Source organism: Branchiostoma floridae, chromosome 9, assembly GCF_000003815.2.
Source record: "Branchiostoma floridae strain S238N-H82 chromosome 9, Bfl_VNyyK, whole genome shotgun sequence".
NCBI lineage: Eukaryota > Metazoa > Chordata > Leptocardii > Amphioxiformes > Branchiostomatidae > Branchiostoma > Branchiostoma floridae.
In genome coordinates, this window is record NC_049987.1 from 14,515,307 (window position 1) to 14,535,627 (window position 20,321).

The 20,321-nt window shown below is 41.0% G+C and overlaps 2 protein-coding genes across 6 annotated transcripts in view; one reads left to right on the top strand and one right to left on the bottom strand.

Moving 5' to 3' along the window:
• LOC118423548 (runt-related transcription factor 1-like) overlaps nucleotides 1–20,321 on the bottom strand; it is a 79,101-nt gene that overhangs the window by 20,221 nt on the left and 38,559 nt on the right. Inside the window, exons 2-3 of one of the 3 annotated variants that reach the window (XM_035831738.1) lie at nucleotides 13,907–14,001; nucleotides 2,854–2,939 (exon numbers count right to left, since the gene is read on the bottom strand). In XM_035831738.1, the coding sequence (XP_035687631.1) occupies nucleotides 2,854–2,902 (49 nt within the window). In that variant the 5' untranslated portion in view covers nucleotides 2,903–2,939; nucleotides 13,907–14,001. Of the gene's footprint in view, nucleotides 1–304; nucleotides 513–2,853; nucleotides 2,940–10,937; nucleotides 11,154–13,906; nucleotides 14,002–20,321 lie in introns of those variants that run through there. The other 2 variants (XM_035831737.1, XM_035831739.1) reach the window with 2 other exon arrangements.
• Nucleotides 1–20,321, top strand: part of LOC118423549 (transcription initiation protein SPT3 homolog) — a 101,083-nt gene that overhangs the window by 1,087 nt on the left and 79,675 nt on the right. For 2 of the 3 annotated variants that reach the window (XM_035831740.1, XM_035831741.1), the window contains exon 1: nucleotides 9,399–9,568. The exons of the other annotated variant lie outside the window; for it this stretch is intronic. In XM_035831740.1, coding sequence (XP_035687633.1) covers nucleotides 9,414–9,568 — 155 coding nt within the window. In that variant the 5' untranslated portion in view covers nucleotides 9,399–9,413. Of the gene's footprint in view, nucleotides 1–9,398; nucleotides 9,569–20,321 lie in introns of those variants that run through there. 3 annotated transcript variants of the gene reach the window in all.

The window sequence follows — 20,321 nt, forward strand, 5'->3', positions numbered from 1 at the left end:
CAAGTAGTTGTGGTCGTCTAAGTTTCATAAGTAGCCCTATTCTTTGTGGTGAGTACATAATAGTGTAGTACTGGTATTTATGTGGCGTCAACATGAAAAATGGAGTAGTCTAACCAACCACCACACCCTTCGCTAAATGTTGGTATTAAAAGTTAACAAATCATCGAAAATCAGCTTACGTTCTGTTTGAATCAGACGACAAAAGTGCTACATAGTTGATAGGAATGTTAATACAGTCAATCTCTCATTTAGCAATTCTAATTTGGTCAAAGTTCGTATTCGTAGCTATTTAAATAGGACTCACCGGCCTGTCCTTGTGACACCAATCTTGTCATGCCTAAGTGCTAGGTATGCGAGATGTTTTTCCACTGTCCGGGGCGCGCTAGGCGTAAACAAGTGAAAAACACCTGACGTGCCTATTGTGTAGGGGCAGGCCGAGGAATGCCATTGGTATGTCCACTCTTTGTGCAGTTGTCAGGAGATCAGAGGTAATTGACATGGGATAGTTTGTTGATCAGTCCGCCCCACCCAGCTCCAGTTTGACCCAGTTCTTGTGTATTGTCCAGGGAGTAGAATTTTTCTCTGTGAAAAAGTCGCGTGGGTGGCTCACCCCAGCCACATAGAGAGAGAGGAATTCTGACCACATTGTTGAAATGTGTGAGAAAATTGATTAGCACAGTAGACAAAGATCAGGACCAGAGTTCTAGAAAAGCCCTTGCCTTTTGTGAACCAAGCAGTGTGGGAGGTCTGTTACTTATCAGCAAAATCTTTTTCTTCCTCTTTTTTGCCATAGGTGGTTGTCTAAAACATTTTGTAATTATAGCTTTTGTAAAGTGATTTCTATCTAAAATATTTGCATTTTGGAAAGCAGCTCTTCAAAATTACTGTTTAGAGGCAACTATACTGACTTTAAAAATAAACATGGACAGTCAAGTTCTGTAGTTTGAAAGTTGAATGAGAGGAAGTTTTTGCCTTTTGTACTTTATGCCTAATAAGTTTTAATCGGGTGCTTGGGGTGGTAAGTTTTACTTGTACAGTTGTAGTAAAAAAAGATGAAGGAAAATGTCCCAAAAGTATGACCCATTCGATTCGAATACATATGTCAAAACCTGCAATACTCCAAAATTGCTTTCATAAAGGAGCAATATCAATTTCTTGATTAAGTGTCAAGTATATTTTGTACCACTGTCTCTCAAACACATACATAAAATGGTGTGGAACTTACTAAATGATAATGAGCTCTAAAAATGAGCTTCTTTAATTTGTATTCAACATGTACATAGTTTACTTGTTATTCTTATTGTTATCCCTAGACGATCTTCGTTAGCGAAGCAGAGCCATGATGATGACTACTCATTGTAGTTAAAGTAGTTGTATTTATGTTTTTCACTCAGTCTTGAAGTAGTGTTTTGTCCTGTAATTTGTAAAATGAGTGATGCTTTTCAAATTATGTTCCAAAAACAAGATAACATAGACCATGTACAAGTAAACCTGTCAATACACCTCCGTGTTAGCTCTTCAAATACTGGTTCTGCATGGTAACAACTTCTAAATACACTCCTGTTTCCGGCACAACATATCTTGAATGCTTTCAATTCGTTTCTCTATTTGCGCAGAGTCCCGTTCTGTTACCTGTAGTGAGAGGTTCCTTCCTGTAAGGTTCATTAGTTCTAACATGACAGGAGGGCTGACCAGTGTCATGTTTCTTCTTATTTTCCATTCATTGGTTCAGGTAAATTTGTGGGCACGACCGCCCCCATGTTATTCCTCGAAACACCTGGCGTGCCAGGGGCTTGTGAATTGACTCTTGATACGGTGTGGTGGTCAGGTTGTTAGGTGAGACAGGCGCTGTTCTCTAATAGCCTATTCAGCTCATTCAGGCAGCGCCCTGTAAGCACTTAACAGCTTCCGTAACAATTGTTGTTTGTTTTGAAATGGAGGATAAGCAGGTGAAACAAAAGCCCCCTCCCAGCGAATCGGCGGCGCCTTTACCTCTCTCGCCTGTTTTTAAAGAAATGTGGGAACGTTGGGTAATGAAGTTACGCCGCGGGTTTTAGCGGTTGTCGTGGCATGGCTATTGGCGTCAGCGCTTTGTTTACCGGTCGGCGGCAGATCTGACGTTGGATAAGCGGCACACGCCCCCACATGGGTCAGGTATAGCTGTTGTTGGTGGCAACAAATTTCACCATTTATTTAAAGCATAGTCGATTTTCTGCAGCTCAAAATGCTTGCAACGGGTATACTTGGCAATGCAATAAACCCTTAATGTGCATTTAATACTGTACACGTTGAAAAGTGCATCGTGCCTGCAGCCGTGCATAGCTTAATTCAATACAGGATTTAGGAACTCTTCATTCACACAAATAAGCTCAAGCACACCGTGTCTCACGCCTCTTAGGCACATCAAAGCCCGCCGCAGAAAGCCCTAATTGGCAATTCATTACACAGGTAACATGTTGTCATTGCAGGCTTTAGCTCTTTCTGTAGAAGCTGCAAGGTGTGTTGCAACAGAACACATGCTGCTCAATACATACCCCCCCAGGACATTTCTGTCTGCAATTTGGTAACATCTTGAGCATCCAATTTGCTCTGCAATACCAGCAGTTCCCAATACATGAGACAGGTCAGAAATAAATGCAATCAACTCACCTTTTGCATTCGAGCTGTCCATCAGCACAAAGCAGTATGCATGCATTTTTTATCTTGCAGTAAATGATATACACACACTCTTTCTGTAGGTTTGCAATGTATATACATGAATTTTAGCCTGCAACCCTGGACACTTATGATACGTTGCATAAAGCGGCTTACTAACCGGGGGAGGAATCAAAAGTAAACTGAGGATTGACTTACTACGAAAGGGATCCAAGTCAAAGGCCTGCCAACGGTACACCTCCAACATGGTATTAGAGTGAAGGCTCCCCTCAGGCGCTCAGACACTACAAGTGCAAGGGAAGAAAAATAACGGGATCAGCTGTGGAGACGGAGATTGGCTGACTGCGAGGTGGCAGTGGGCGGTGTGAGGTGGAGAACCCACCACTAATTATGCGGCACCTGCCGGGATGGACCACCACAGGTTATTGTCTCCGGCCCTGCTCGGGATTAAAGCCGCAGACGTGGGCCCTTACCTTTACACCGCGCAGAGTCACGGTACCATTTACCTGCTGCTATTGTCTCCTCCCTATACAGCGTAGTCCAGACCCTTTGTTTCCTTGCAACTTCTCGTCTACTTGCACAGATTTAGCTGACAATGGAGGATGTAATAAAAGGTACGATGGTGTAAATCCTCTCCATGTGAGTCGTCCACAGGGCGGGGGAGCTTGGGCGCTTTGACGTATCGGGGAAGATGTGTCCGGTACGCGTGATCGCGAGCTCACACGGAACAAGACAGGCAGCTGACATTTTTGATTTTCGTTAAAGCCGTCGTCGCCCCGCTCCCCGGTTGGCGCACGTTTCCCCGTGGGAACGGATTGGTGAGATTTTGTCCTTGATCAGGGCTTAGTTGTGATGCAACATGAGTGATACCCGGAATTTAGCTTCACACTTTCCTTTGTCTCACAATTGAGCGCTGATCTGTCTGTCTGGATGTAAAGATAATGGACAAAGCGCCCCGACCCAACAAAGATAACAGCCTGACACAGATACCGTCATGCAAAACGCTTTGAATGTCAGACCAAATTAAAGTCATCCACTTCCATGGGTCTAACACAGGCTATGTAGATGCTCACTTTGTGTGGATCAGTCCAATTAGTATTGAAGTAATTAGCGTGTTAGATGGATACAGCCATCATTAGCAGCTGGACCTTTATGATCTAAAGACAGGCTTTCACAAATCTAGTTTCGGCACCTGTACCCTCATTGACCATGCTGTCACAGGTGGTCCCTATTGGTTGAAAAGCTCCCCCTGTTGAAAGCTGAGCAAAGAACAGCAAAACTAGGGATGAACATGAGAAATGGTGTTTGAAAGTCTAAAAGACTTAAGGTCACATGTATTGATTAAGATTATTGCTTTGTTGGCAAAATTTATAACCTGAAAAAGGAGCAAAATGATAGATTTTACTTTTAGTGATAGAAGAAAGGATGTTGACTTTCTACCACCTGTAGTAATATCTTTGGATGACAAAATTTAAAAAAAATCATATCTGATAAAAAGAATACAATAATTCAGTTTATGTGAATGATAAACAGTTGCAAATGACACTGATTACCAATGGGGCCCTGCACAGTTGTCTTTGTAGGGAGTGACTCATACAATGGTCTAGATTATAATGTAGGTCATTGAGATATCAGACATACCTTTAACTAAGGAATGATTCAACCTTGACAACAGTTTAGAAAAATGCTTGATAAGGATAAATACCTCATAGGCTTTCATGTTCAGTATGTTAGGTGTTATCTATATACGATCCTGTTATCTTTCAAGAAATTCCTTTCTTCAAGTTTGGATATGGCCTGGCAAGATACAATATCTCTTAATACCAGATGACTTTTCACTCTGCTATTCTTTCTCCACTTTAGAATTCCAAATTAAAAATACAATCAAAGACACCCCTTTTTTTGTATCTCTTTGTTGAGATTTGATATTGGCATTGATTTAACATGATGTCTCAAGTGGGAAAGCAATTGTAAATAAGCTATCTTGCTCTTTTGTTTTCTAAAACTAATACAGTTGACCTTCATCGAACTTTACATGATAAAAGCTGTTTGTAGTAATGGATAGATCTTTTCCATTGTGCGAATCGTGCTGGTACGATTTGCGGAGTTGCACGACGTTCCCTTGTCGTGTAATCGGCATCACGCATCAAAGAATTACCGGACAAAGGACATGGCGTAATCATGTCACCCTTTGTGATGGACACAAGCTCGACAATAATTGCTTACACACGATCTAATTAAGGAATGGCGGGGATACATCATCGATTACGGGAAACAAAGGGGCCAATGGCTCGAAAGATGTCACTTTTCAAACACGAGGGGTTTTTATGATGGTGAGTTGTGGTAATAGTGAGTGATATCACGCTCTGGGGATTAAGGCTTTTCACTTATTGTCGTGCAGATGGCGGTCTGGATTCTCTCGCGGAGGTTTTTTCCGTGAGGTGGCTAAAGAGGGTTTTACATGGCTGGATGGGCCTGTATACAAATGGTTTAGTTTGGGATCTGTCATGGGTTGTTAGTTTTATTGTATGCCTTTTTTAAAACTGACAAGCTGGTTTATGTCAGAGTTTGGAGGGTGAAAGAGCTGTCACTGGAGAGTGGCTATTAGTTATCTGTGTCTTGTGCACTTTGCTGGAACAGTGCATTACGTCTCCATGAATAAAATAATAGAGATGGACAAAGGATGTTTGTTTTTCTTTGTTTTGAAATAAATTGCTAAGTCTATTGTGTAGGAACATATATCTGGATTTTAAAAATATTTTGATGACAAAAACTATTGTGGCTGCTGTGTAACAAAGTTTTTGCATTCTGAGGCATAGACTCTACAAAATGTTTTGGTCTTATTTGTCATACAATCATTGTACGATCGCAAACTGAGGGCTAAAAACTCAATTGTCTTGTCAGGGAAAAGACTGTTTTAGATCCTTGTCAGCAGTTTGTTCTGTTTGGCCTTGTACTAAGTTGTAGTGTTATCCCAACATTTTCTAGCTTCCGAGTCTCTTCTGTCCTTTCCGCAAATAAGGGAGGACAGAAGAGACTCCCGAGCTACAAAAAAATAGTACAATAGATTTAGATACCAGGCTATGTTCTGTTACAGCCTTCTGTGAAATTTTATTACACCAAAAAGGATGAATATGACAACACCTTTACTGTAGGGTAGGGCTGGGTATCGGTACAGCGTACCGGTACAAAACCGGTTTTTCGTATTGGACCGGTCCAGAAAAACCGGACCTGAAAAAATTAGGTGGACCGAATGTTGGACTGATTACAAAATTAACAGATTATTTTATCAGGCATTCACACGTTTTAGCGCTTGTAGATGGAAGAAAATAACAAGAGTGAAGTAGAGTAGAGTTTAGAATAATTTCTACCAAGTTTTACAGCCAATCGTACCGGTGCAGTTAGCGTTGTATAATTTTAAAGCGCCAGTGTGAGTCTAATACTCCACCAAACAGATTTCTTTGTAGTAAAATGGACAATTGATATGAGTCATACTGCATCAGGTCCAGGTTCAGGTCCGGACCTGGACCTAATCCTTTGGACCTGAACCGGACCTGGACCTGAATTTTCTGTACCGGTACCCACCCCTACTGTAGGGCATACATTTTGTACCGGATGGATAATTGCTTACATATATTCTGTAAACTGCAACTATTAGATGAGAAGTAAAACTTTATTCTTTTGAAAGAATAACATGCAGGAGATGTGCTTAATAGGCTCTGAATTTTGCAACAGGTAAATTTCCTGTCAACTTCCTGTCTAGGTGGTATCAAATTATCAATTCCTATACACACCTAGTTAGTGTAGTCAATTGAATAGATCAAAACGGTCTCACATATTATGCTCGATGGTAAGTTTATTTATGCCCTGGCAAATCACATTAGCGGGTATGGCGATGACGGTGAAAGAACTCTGTTACTTCCTACTTGCGAGCTATTGTGGTCTGTTCGGCGCGCAATTAACCTACTTACGAGCGTCAGGGCCATAAATAAGTTGTGTAACTAGGACAGGAGGTGTCGGATTACACGTAATCCATAAGTAAAACTCCATATTTGGGGCGCGGAAGCGTTCAAAGTGACACCCATATCTGGAGGATTTACCTAGAGGAACGGTGAAGCTATTAATTCAAGTTTGCAGACAAATCATATTCTAGTAGTGTACTGTAAACTCATTTGTTTTCACAGGAACTTTATTTTGTTGTAGAAGGAGGTAAAACTAAACAGGGGTTTTCAATGTCAATGTTCACAGTTGAAACAAATCTATAGTACAGTTGTAAGACATTAGATTTAGAGACCCATATTCTCTCTATCATAAAATTGTGGAGGAGAGGTCACTGCAAAAGCTGCCAAAATAAAACCATCTCAAAAGTTACAAGATTAAGTGTAAGTAGAGATGCTTTTATGGAGCTTTTTGGTGTCACATTTACAAATTTACACTGTTTATACACTTTAAGATGTGTATATCTTTTTACAGTACTGCGGTGCATTAATTTTTCGTAAAGAGTTGTAAAGAGTTTGAGTGTAACAATTAAGTACATTTTCTACATTCTTTCCAAGTCAGTTCCACCCCTCATGAAATATAATTGATGTGGTGTGATAATTGATAACCAAAGCGGAAACGGTGGCTCTTTTTATGTGTCTGTAGGTCAATCTTAATGGGTTGTTTAGATGCATGTAAATTGTAATACATGCTTCTCCCATTGCCATTTTAATGCTGTATGTGTAGTGTTGTCTTTTCAAGATCTAAAAAGCATCTCAGGCTTAGTTGTAAACTTGGATGGATCATCTGGATGACATCATCTGGGAACTCCAAAACTGATGTGAGCGTGTGAATAAAAAAAGTTAAGCCCAAAAAAGTTGCCTTCATTATGAAATCTGAGTAGGTTGAAGGTTTAACAAATGATCAAACACATGGGATAGAATATCAAACAAAAGATTCTTCATTTTTGTTGTTTCACATCTTCTTCTTTGACCTCAGAATTGACGTTGACATTAGCATATGCTTTCCAATATAATTTCTTTATCTATAGCCTATATTTGCTCCTTTTGCAGCTACTTTGTACGATTTAAAGCATGGTTGAAAACTTTTTTTTATTTTTGGAAATGGTCACAAATTGATAAGCGCGAGGATGTCATCCATATGATCAAATCAACATGGCCTAAATAATAAACAATTATCACGGTTTCATATAACCTTTCAAATTGATATCGGGCAGCCCACTCCAGGCGTCCTGTGAAGGTGGTAGCCAGTGGCGGCCTCAGCTGCGACCACAACAAATATTTTTAGGAAGAGTGAGTCATCCCCACAGTCAGATAAAATAAGGAGAGGAGCCTGGTCTGTGACAGTCTCCATATGGAACTGGGACATTCCTAACACCAAACATCAGCATCCTACACACCAACCGGCCGGGAAAGGAATTATAGGATAATGATACCTTTCTGAAGTACACCTTCTTTAGAAATCATTTATACATTGATTGATGTAATCTTTTGCACAAAATGTTTTTTCAGAGCATATTCGAAAAAAAGTAGATAAATACATCTTTTATCAACTTGGAATCAGATTATTCTAATACCAATTTACATTTATCTTGTTATATCAATTTTTTTTTTGAGATGCTGTTGTCTGTTACCACCTGATGCTTGGGGTGAATGTGGGTTGAAGTAAATGAATGAGATTGGTAGTTTGCTTTTATTAGATCTTAAGTAAAAACTATTAACATGATAATCTCAGTACTGGCTACAAATGTGAGGTTAGTGACCCATGTGTTAGTGGGTTTGCGCAACCACCACATTAGATACTAGTTTGAAATGTGGTAATTTTCTGTAATCAAAATGTTCAATTTTTTTTGCTTTTATATTCTGCCATTGTACTTGAAAACGGACTGCAAATTCTCTTTCAGCATCAGGTGGGCAGCTACATTTTGTATAGACAGTTTTTTTATTTATCGATTTCCCACCTACCCGACTACACTTACTAATTTTAATTTGTTAACGTGAGGATCAGATGTTTTCAAAATTTTTAAAGAGATGCCATTCCTTTCATCCATGGTTGAAAAAATAGTAAAGATACAAGTGAGAAAATTCACTCGAAGGAAAAGAGTCTTGTTGTTTTGTCAATTTAGCAACTTCACAAGAAAAACTTAAAGGAACATTAACTCCATTTTCTCTTGTATACACTAAAAACAAAGAAATGCAGACTTTTTCCTGGCTGGTGTTTAAGTTATAACAGAGAAAAGTAACTGTTCCAATCTATCATGTCAACATTTTCATGTCAACATTTTCATGTTTTTCATGGTTCTCAACAGAAACATTTTCCTTTTTGTGAGGCCTTTGGCTTACCAGAGGATCTCTGTTAACAGTGTAATACTCTATTCTAAACCAATATCGTAACACAGCAACAGTTATTGAAGAGGAAAAAAACATAAAAGAGAGAATAGTATACATCCCACCAGGAGGATTATGATAACTAAAGACGGATAACTATTTCGGATACCAGGCTATCTTTTGAGGAAACCATCGAATAACCCCCGGATTTAAGGGCTCTTTTTCCCTTTTGGTAGTTTCCTTTTGTACGAGTGACGGGGAGGTAAACTTATCCTGTTGGTTGTGGCTAAACGCTAGAGCGGCATCACAAAATAGGTGTAGGTTTCACGGATGAAAGCACAAGGCTTGACGGATAGGAAGTCCCCGTGCCTTGCTTATATGGGCAGGTCTTTCCCTGGGATTCCAAGAAGCCTTACTCTATATGTAAATGATATGCGTGTGGTTGGGTGGTGGTCACAAGGTCTGACAGCAGGCGGTGGGGACACAAGGCCAGCCCACGAGGCAACTGGCAGCAATCACAGATGGCCAAACTCCGTCCTGTGGTTTGGCACGAGGGGCGCTGACCACACAGGCAGGGCGACAATTTGGTTTGTGGAAAAACAGGAGAGTTTATTTATCAACCGAGATTGCAAACGAAAAGGGTAGAAGGATAGAAGATATGGCAAAAGTGTAGCGGTTAGTGTGGGTAAGCGGGTGGTTGGGTAAGATATAATTATCGTAGAACCTTGCCATTACATCTGTTAGTATCTGAGCTTAACCAAACAATTAAAGATTAATGGCATTGTGATAGCTTAGGACGAACATGCAAGTTGAAAAACATAATCCTCACAAATTCATTGAATATGATGGCTGGTATGTTGAAAACATATTCTACAGTACAAACTGCAGTAGTTACATAGCAGATTTCTGATTCAGTGATTGTTAAGTTACTTACAGATAGACTTACAAGAGCAGGAAAAATAACAATGTAACAGTGCATGATGTCAACAAAGACAATGTAGATAGTCATTTTTTCATGTGGATCTCATAACTACATAAATCTGTGTCAGTAGGTCATACTGTACTCATAGGGAAACAAGTACAATATAGACTATACATGGGAGCAGTGCAAAGCAATGATACAACATTCCAACTTGTAATGGAAATGCAGTCCAGGTTTAGTTTGGATATTGAGATGTACAATATAGACAGATCAACGCAATCCAAAAAAAGTATCAGTCTAAAAAGAGGATGGAACGAACCTGATTTGTTTGTGATATTTGACTTGACTCAAAACGTTCAAATCTAAAAGATCCTATGAAAAAAACTGTTGTTTCGTGTTGCATGTTTGTATGTTGAGTAAAATAAAAGGTTTGTCACAAATATTATCAGATGGTGACTTATGACTATGGATTTCTGCTCCCTGGAATCATTCACTTAACTTCTCCGCCATGTTGGCGAGAACGGTAAACTTCCTGCACTGTGCACCGCGCCCCGCAACTTTCGCTGCTCTCCACCGACAAAATGTAGGTTTTCCTGCTAGAAAACCCTCAAAATGAACAAAAGAGCCACAACTCTTGGCAATGGAGCTATTTCAGACCACAAAATGACTAATCTTTGGGAGAAAAACCAGTTCGACTGCTGAAAAATTCCTCTTAACCATCCTGATTATCGCTTCGGCGAGGTTGCTCAGACTTGTGGTCGGGCAAAATGGCTCTTACCACGATAAGGCTTTCCTCCTTCCAAATCGACAAAAGACTTCGAAAAAGTACCCTGAAAACGACCATAGGAGGCTAAGCCAGAGTTTCCTCCCCAAGTTTGTGGACCAACATGATCGGGGAGCTTCCTCCTCAAACCACAAAAATTAGGTGGGATACAACAACAACATGTAACCCAGCCGGTGTGCCGAGGTGGCTGCCGTGGTCGGAAAACAGGCCCCGTCAACGATTACGAAAAATGGAGGGTTCTTGTGGTTACCTTTTGTTCGGGCAGTCTGCAGCGCATCTCTCGTCCTCACCTTGACCACAAAAGATAATAGGTAGGGAAAAGTCTGGCCTGACTCCAATCGCAAAGTGGCGCTCTGGCTGGGATGGGTCCCTGCAACCTTGCCAACAGTCTAGTGCTGTACCATCGGAGTAGGGGTTGTAGAGCATGCCAGCACCAAACCAGCTGGAGGATGGGTACCGGGGACGCTTGTGGGGTCATTAGCATGCGTGATGTCACAGGGCAAACATTCCTACATGGATGGAGAGCGAGTCAGAGGTGGCGAACGGAGGGAGGGAAGCCACAAGGGGGAGGGGGCTTGCATAGATAATGAGCGTGGGGTCCATTGACCAAATTTTTGTGGTTTTTCCCCACTTCCTGTTTTTCAGTTGAGCAGCTTCCCTGGCACCCAAGCATCCCCCTTTGTTTAACCACAGCACACGTTGTGGGCTCAGATTTTTCCCCACAGCGCCGGGGTAGCCACAGCAGAGGGGTTTTCCTGTCGGGAGAGGGGGGGGGGGTTTGTCGTCATGTTGTGGTACCTTGTTAGAGGAACTCTCCCATACCCACCTGTCTGTTAGAGGAGGGAGGAGATGTGGAAGAGCTGCTCAAGTTTCCATCTGTGGGAAACCATTTACACGCTCACATGAGCATTTAAAAGGTCGTGGAGGTCGCCAATCCCGCCTGCCTGGCTATTTTCAGGTGCTGTCTCCATGGCTGGGAGAGATTCCTATGCGATGGAGTCGCAGTCTTCCTCAGTTTGCTCACTTTTTATTTTTACCCTGAGCCCTGATATTCAAATCCACTTATTTTGTCATCAGCGGCTTGTGGTCGGGAGGAAAATGACTTCAACAACACTTAGCGGGTTTTTAACACGTGTAGGGGAACACGCACTTCCGTGTAATTGGTTAATGGCTGGGACAGATTATAGCGTAGGTTTCGTGCCAAGGCTGCGGTTGCCAGTAGCAGGCTCGAAGCTAAATGGCCTACGCTGTTTAAGTAAGTAGGAGGTTGATAATGGCATGTCAGATGCTGCCCGTCAAAATCCTTAATGGAGGACATTTTCCTGTTTCCCAAGATGCTCCAGTGGGAGCAACCTGTTTCAGGCCCTGAGGCTGCCCATTTTGTTCAAGGCTGGTGCCTGGAAAAACTTAATTTTCTGGAAAGTTTTGATTGTATTCTGGAAAGGATAACCTTTGGCCTAATAGCATATGAGCTTAACATTCCTATGGTTGATGCCTTTTCTGAAATTTTTGATCATAATATGAAGTGCCATTTTACTGTATTGCAGTTCACAAGTTGTGATACATTGACTTATACAGGACTTGTATTGGAAAATATATTTTATTTGTGCAATTTTGAAGGATAGAGTTTGCTAACATATCACTCAGGTAAAAGAACATCTAAACTATAAAAGTGACTTTGTGTCAAGTTGCCTATCATAAATGCCTTGGTGCTAACTAGCAATTATGGCAACAAATTTCATGAGGAAATTGCTCGAAACCAAATGAAAAATTTAACATGGCCTGACCAAATTTGGAGGTTTATATGTTCTTGATGTTGATCATGCATGCCTGACCACGAAAGTGCCCTCAAAGTGACAGTAATTGCTAAGCCCTTGGGGCGCAAAGTGGCGAATGTCGTGATGCCACAGAATGGGACGTCGCCATCAGCCAGGCGCCGGGGGAGTGGCGCGGGAAAACAGATGGGGACCGTGTCACGGCATGGTGTCGTCCACTCAATGGACCGGAAGGGCGACACACCACAGTCCTTAGATCCCACCAACATGGTGAGAACGGTAGCGTGCTGTGGTCTAGTGGTGAGCAATGTAGCCTTGCTTTAGATGACAAGGTAAAGAATGCATCATAGCCTAGTGCTAGGATAGGATACTGTACTGCAACATATTCACAGTACTGGTAAGGGCAGCGGAAGTCAGTCCCACGTTTCAGCACCCAACATACTTTTAAAAGAATGGCTCAAACCAATGGGTTCCCTATACATGAACTACCACAAGAGCATGTACTTAACAACTTTAAAAGGACAAAGAAATGAAGAGAAAAGTGACACCATATGGTTTGCCACTTTACCATACAGATTTGTGTAACCTATATTGTGAGGGAGTCACATTTAAATAGTTGATGAGGTTTGACAGGTGATTTGTTACAGATGATAAATGGTATCCATAACAATCACAGGTCAAGTCAGTGTGCAATGTAAAGGACTAAACACAAACAACATGTAATAATCAAGATTTTGCTGGTTATAAAAACTGCAGGTCTCAAATAAGGTACAGGAATTTGGTCGTAATCCTTAAGGTAAAAAGGATCCTCTTTTGTGGAAAAGCAGATTAATTTTGAAGATAAGCTTTTGTATTACATTGACGACAATACTTTGCAAGCAAATACTCTATGTAACATGCCAGGAAGGTATTCCAAGATAATATTTCATATGAAAAATCAACACAATCTGTACAGTTGCCGATCAACAATTTTGCACAAATGTGCTGGTTTTCCTCCCCTTGAATGACCTACAATTGCCAATAACAGAACAGATCTCTCTAACTATTATTGTCCTTTGATTGAATCAATCTGGTGTGAAATGCCCGAGTCGATAAGACAATTGTATTCCTGTCACTAATGAACATGATGCCAGATTGATGGCGAAATTTGTAAATCTCTTTGTAAATGGTAACCTACAAGGAGTACAATGATGTCTGACAGAGAATTAAGTTGTCGCGTAAAAGACGTGCGAAGATTGTATCCCTAATCGATACTCACGTGTGACGGTCTTGTTGCTCGTGGTTAGGTTTAAAGGAGGGTGGCATGCAACCTTAATTACATTACGCTATCACAAAGAGATCAGTGCATTCGATGAACAACTACCAAATATTGATTCTGCACACAAGGAAGTTGTTTCGTGTAGTGCTACGTCAAATAAAAGGAAGAAAACACGTATGTACGTACAGGAAAAGGGATGATGTCACGCACGTCCTTGAAACTTTGCACGCCCTTCCTCGCACAGCCGGCTCCCGGGTTAGCGACACCCGCTACGTCGTGAACTGTAAGAGACAGAAAAGAAGAGCTGTCCTTTCGCAGTCGTGGCAAGTTTGTATTGACAGATATATGACATGCATGGCAGGGTTTACCCCAGGCCCCAGGAGGATAACCTGGGAAATTAATTGCCCAACCCCAGGGGACTCGGCGAGTGGCGAGGGACGCGGGGTGGCACCGCGGGAGCATCGTGTTACAACGAGCGGCACCAGTGCGGAGAGCCTGTGGCGCTACCATGTCCGCGACCTGCTCAGCTGGAGATTAAAGCTATAATTGAATGTGCATTTAATAGCCCAGCATGGGTGGAAGGTCCTTTTGCCCCCTTCCTTCAGGTCGATATCAACTGGAACAAATATCGGAGCTGACAGGTAGAAGCACTGGCATATGTCTGCTGTTATTGGCCCTGCTTGTGGAGATATGTCACCGTTAAGTATCGGATTGTTCGTACGGAACAGGTATATGGCCAGGTGACATATGCGCAGTAAAGGATTTTTCCTGACATTTTAAACAGAGTCTTATCAAGATCTCATTGTCTACATTGTAATACATCAAAATTATAACCACATTTTGTCAATGTGAGATTGAGTTTAATGTGTCTCATCATATCATTAAACACAATTATACTTACTAAAATTCAGTTGAGACACTGGGAAGAAATTCGAAATATTGTAAGGAAATAGACTGGGAAATATAATGGGAAATTGACAGTTGTAACTTTTTTTGTCTGAAAATATGTCAGGAGAAGTTTTGAAAGAGAATGACATTGGCGACCTGTCTGATTACCCAAAGACAAGCGGCTGATGAGTGGGATAATCACAACGTTTAGCCGGGGGATTGCCGGGTTGTTAGGGCCACCTTAGGGTGGGTAATCCTGCTTCATTAGTGGTACTTACAGCCGCAGACGGCTCATCAATAACCTCCACTGTCACAGGGCGGATCAAACCGGACAATTTGTCATTAAGGCGGGGATTTCGCTGGTTGTGTCAAACATAGGAGGCTTTTAGCTCTTTAGGAACTGTGTTTATATTACAGAAAATTCCACCAGGATGATAAGCCTATTGCAAGATAAAACATTTATTTTTATAGAAAAGTCTTAAAAGTTCACATTCTAGGACTTCAAGGTATGTTCAGTAAAAAAACAGAAAAGGTGGCAAGAGGGAAAATATTGTACAAGCAACTTTTAATGCCACCAAAAGCAATAGCAGTAGTATAATAGCAGTCCATATATTAAAACTAACCTGGCGTTAACTGTAGACATTGGAAAACAAAATTCCTGTTTTTATTAGGGCAAATAAAAATTAGATGGTCTTTATTTAGTCTTTTGAGTTAACAACAAAATGTTTTGAGAGGCATAGTGTTGATCTCCCTTCACTTTTGTCTATGACATAAGGAAAGGAATGGGAAATATCTCAATAATGCATTAACAAAGGCGCCATGTGACGACAATTTAAACGTATCAACAGCGCATTTTATCGTGGTACACAGGTGCGACTGTAACCCTACCTGTCTCTGAGTGGGCCATTTTCTTCCCGCACACGCCACGACAACATAACCGCGTTAATGTGGGTATTAGCCCTGTTTGATTAAAGCCCTGACGTCAGCGAATCACAGACATCGCTCAGACGGAATTAGACGGAGTCTTAGTCCGAGGAAAGTGGACGCCATGTAGACGTACGCTGCGACTTCTCTTTAGTAAAAAACCGTATCAATTTTGTCGTTATCGATGAGGAAGATGCTTATGGTCTTAGTCATTTAGACCGTGTTCTTCTGGCCACAGCCATGGCGGCGCCATCCCGCGTCCCCAGAGTCCTCTCGTGGTACATTAAGCGAAGTATGGCATCCCACGCTATTGCAGGATCGACGCAAATGTGGAGGGGCAGTCGCTGTCAGCGCCCACTTAATAATGCAAATGCAATTCGTGCTGACCGCGGGAAAGCCACAAGTAGCCAGACGCGAGGCGACAGGTTTAGACGGCAGCATTAGCGAAATCAGCGGGACGGGATCACGTGGCGTGCAGAAGAAGAGACGGGAATTAAGGCTCATTTGCCCATTATCGTGGTAACCTTCGCTGGTAGATTTGGGGACAGATAACAACATTGTTTCAACCCTCTTGGGACTTAGTGTCAACTGGGGTGGACAGCACATAACTACTGGAAAAATTACAGGTACAAAGGTGTATTACATAAGAATTACTTCTTTGAAGTCAATGACATAATGAACACCAACAAGGGCAAACTGTACAAATAACTTTTGGGGGGTTCAGTACAATGTTCAACAATTAAGAATTTGAAAAAAGATTGATGGAACAGATTCAAAGAGTCCATAACTATCATACCTTTCAAGGGAGAAAAATCTGCACCCTTCGAAAAGCTCACAATCACACAGTCACTGACTTTTAAACGACAGGTCCACTTGACTTTCAAACAGCTCTACCTGACTGTTCCAAACAGCTCTACCTGACTGTTCCAAACAGCTCTACCTGACTGTTCCAAACAGCTCTACCTGACTGTTCCAAACAGCTCTACCTGACTGTTCCAAACAGCTCTACCTGACTGTTCCAAACAGCTCTACCTGACTGTTCCAAACAGCTCTACCTGACTGTTCCAAACAGCTCTACCTGACTGTTCCAAACAGCTCTACCTGACTGGACATAATACAGGTCAAGGAAGTGTATTCACCACCAACTCTACTCTGTTCAGTCTATTGACAGGAAGTCTATTGGAATCGTAAGTGGGACCTCCCAATTTTTGTCCACAAACTGACCTTTCTTGTGGTCACAGTGGTTACTTCCCAATGTGTGCGGCCACAGGATATCAACTGGACCACCAGAAAACAATGTCCTCCCTGATCCATAGGACCCCCGTCTTTGTTTCCTTCCAATGAGAGGAAGTGTAGGATAAATAGACGTCTATCACTTCCTGTACGGTATTGTTCTGTTGTGGTATAGGCCATAAAAACAAATGTTGCTGACCAACACTATTGTAACATCCTGTGTGTAAGACCACCTCTATAGATGGCTTGTACAACCTGTAACTTAACTCCCAGTACCTTGTAATGTTGATATGGTGGGGGAAATCTAACTATTGTGTATGTGAGACTGTAACCATGAGGATTTGAATCTGAATTGTAATATACATGTAAGTCGTGTACAGTACTGACACATAGCATAGCATACCTGTACAATTTGTGGGTAGTAAGTTCATACACCTTGCATTAGGAACATGTATTTATCAATGAACAATGGAACAAATCCCTACTTTTACCACCAAAAAATTGGTGGGTTCTCCAATGTGCTGTCCAGGGTATGGCTGCGATTATTCACTATCAAGATTTGAAATATCGCCTAAAATGTAAGATTGAATGCCTTTGTGCCGAGTTGAAAAGATGTTTGATAGGACACATAAGGATATTGTGGAAGAGCATTAGGGAGAAGAAAATACAGATCTATTGTCTCTGCTTGTTCTTACCCAGGAAGTCTACCTGAAACAGACAGGTGTGTCCCAACCTTTTCCTTTCCAAAACACTATCGAAAAATCTGTGCGTAAATCGACACCGTCATGCCTTATGTATATAGAATCTTCTCAAGGCCACTTCTGTATGACAAACAATTATAAAGTCACGTACGAAGGACTTGTGTTATAAGTCTACCTTTTAAGCCAGGTATCATAATTTCATTGTTTTTTGTTTCCAGATTACAGACGTAAAACAACAATTGTACTAGTCTCCCAAAGCCAAAGTGCTTCATAGCCAGGGCTTTTTGAACAGGTGTATAGCGAATAATGAGCTCTGGCATTTTGACAACCAACAGATGTAACTAGAGGCGCCCAGAGTCTCACAGAAATTGTGAAAGTTAATTTAGCGTGAAAAATCTTTCAACGCTGTGGGCATGAAGTTTGTACAATGAAGTTTGCACAATTTGTCGGTCATGACGCCTGGCAAGGAAAAAGAAAACACAGGTTTCTAAGATGCAGAGACGATTGTTCAAGAAAATATTAAGACATACCAGAGACGACATGTATCTTGATTGCCCCCCCACCCCGTCAAAGTTTTCTTTTGTGCAGATTTGAGTGCAAGTTGTTGAATTGTCTTTGACTTTTCAGCTAAATGATTTTACCAACTATAGATACCATTGAACCTCCTTATTTTAAAAAATTCCAGATTTTGTCCAGCATATCCAAATGTACTAGTTCTAAGTTCATTTCTGTGCCCCCCCCCCTCAAAAAAAGTATGTCAGGTTTTGAATGACAGTGTTGAGTTTCATCCTAAATAGTTCAGGTGTTTTTGTGCTGTCATTGAGAGGAAGTTGACTCCCAGGTACAATAACAAGAAAACATGGGGTGAGGACAAAGCACTGTTGTCTACTGGAACATGTTTGCCGCCAATCCAGGTGTAGTCAAGGGGCACAAATGACAGACGGACGTATTGTCTGCTCGGAAACTTAGAATTGTTTCTTAGAAACGGCTTGTCTACATGTAGGTACTGCCTTAGTATCGGTTTGAACGTGTATGACTTCGAGTTGTAATTTATAAAAAGGACCCTCTAAAAACTACCTGGTGTGATGCTAGAGTTTTCTGTAGGTATTGAAATGAAATTCCTGTCAACAAAAAGATGGCTTATTTCAGATTATAAATGTTATGTTTTGTGATAGAAATTGTAATCTTGGCTGTATTGGATATGTTGTTTGGGTTCGGGACATCTCCGATAGGCACATGGTTTTTACAGAAAGACACAAGTGTCTTTGTTTAGTCACATTGTGTAGAATGGTTTATTGAAATGCACAATTTAAATGAGGATATAGTTTTCTCTTGATCATAAATTTTACCTAACAAAAGGAATGCTGTGGTTTTATTCTGAAGTTTCCTCTTCTAACAGAATGTCCCAAGAGGTCCCAACATAATGGGCATCTTTTTTACTGTCTCATGCAAAGAGTTTATCAAATTATATGGAAATGTTGCCCGTAAAAAGCTCACTTTATATAAAGCCATTCCTACCCGCTACTTAGTTTGAATACTGCATGAAGTATGATACCTATTGTTGCTCTATATAGTATATACATGGAAGGATGGTCCCAAGGGGTTATTCTAATAGCCAATAAGAAAAGTACACAGTCCTTTTTTAAAAGGACTGTGTAATAAATGGTTTATTGGGATCATACTTTTAAGTATTTATTCATTCATTCTTTTGATGATTCTTGTGATCATACAGTCTCATGATCATTTCATTCATTCTTGTTGCCAAGCTGAGGTCTGGTATCCAGGCTATCATTCTTGTAATCATTCATTCATTCATTCATTCATTCATTCATTCATTCATTCATTCATTCATTCATTCATTCATTCTTTCCCATCAACATCTATTGAAAGAATGTCTGAAAAGTTGGCTCTGGTTTTGGCTGTGTTAATGAATTCTACACAGAGTTAATGAACTGCGACTTAACAGGTGATACAAGACTCAGATATCTTGGTTGTGTAAACACAGCCTTTCTTTATTTGTTACTTTCCAATGAGTGACCATCGCCATATCATTTCAATAAGGCTTTCTGGAAAGGAAAGAACATTTTACTCGGATTTCTTAGTAGCTTTCTGAGAAATGGTAGAGTAGAAGCTGCCAAACAAGCAAGTTTGCTCTTTGCTGCTCCTTGACATCACCTTCAAGTGTTGGTCAAGAAGGTGTTGAAAGAACAGACAGGTGGTTTGTTTCCCCAGACTGTTGATTATAATGAAGGAGCTATAGAAATCTTTGACAGGCTTCCTTCTTGTTTCTCAGTACACTGGGCAGTCAGTAAATCACTAAATGGACCATTCTTTCCTTTTCTCTGTCTTCCTTTCTTTCATCTCCAATATTCCTTCCATCTGGGTGATAGTCCTCCCATCTGGGTGATATTCCTTCTGTCTGCATAATATTCTTACAGGAAGTTTACACTTACAGACAATGGACTAAACTAAAACTAGAACATCCTTCCCAAATTCCCAGTTTTACCTTGCCCTTTCCTGTATTCTTCCCTTTTGTCCTTCTTTCCAATGAGTGACCATCCATCCATCCATCTCCTGTGTGTTCCTCTTCTTTCCCCCCATCCCTCTGTTCCTCTTTCTTTGTAACAAATTGTATAGTCTTCCCTTCTCTTCCCATTTCCATTGTATCTCTTTCCTATAGGCCCTTCTTTTGTCCTCTTTGAGGAGTCTTTTTTTCCTATTTTCTCTCTCTCTTTCTCTCTCTCTCTGTGTACATTACCCTCTTTCAATTGAAATTGGCTACACACACAGGTGCACAGTAAAACATCCAACCGTCAGACTTGGTCACAGTTAAGTTAATAACTATGGACAAACAA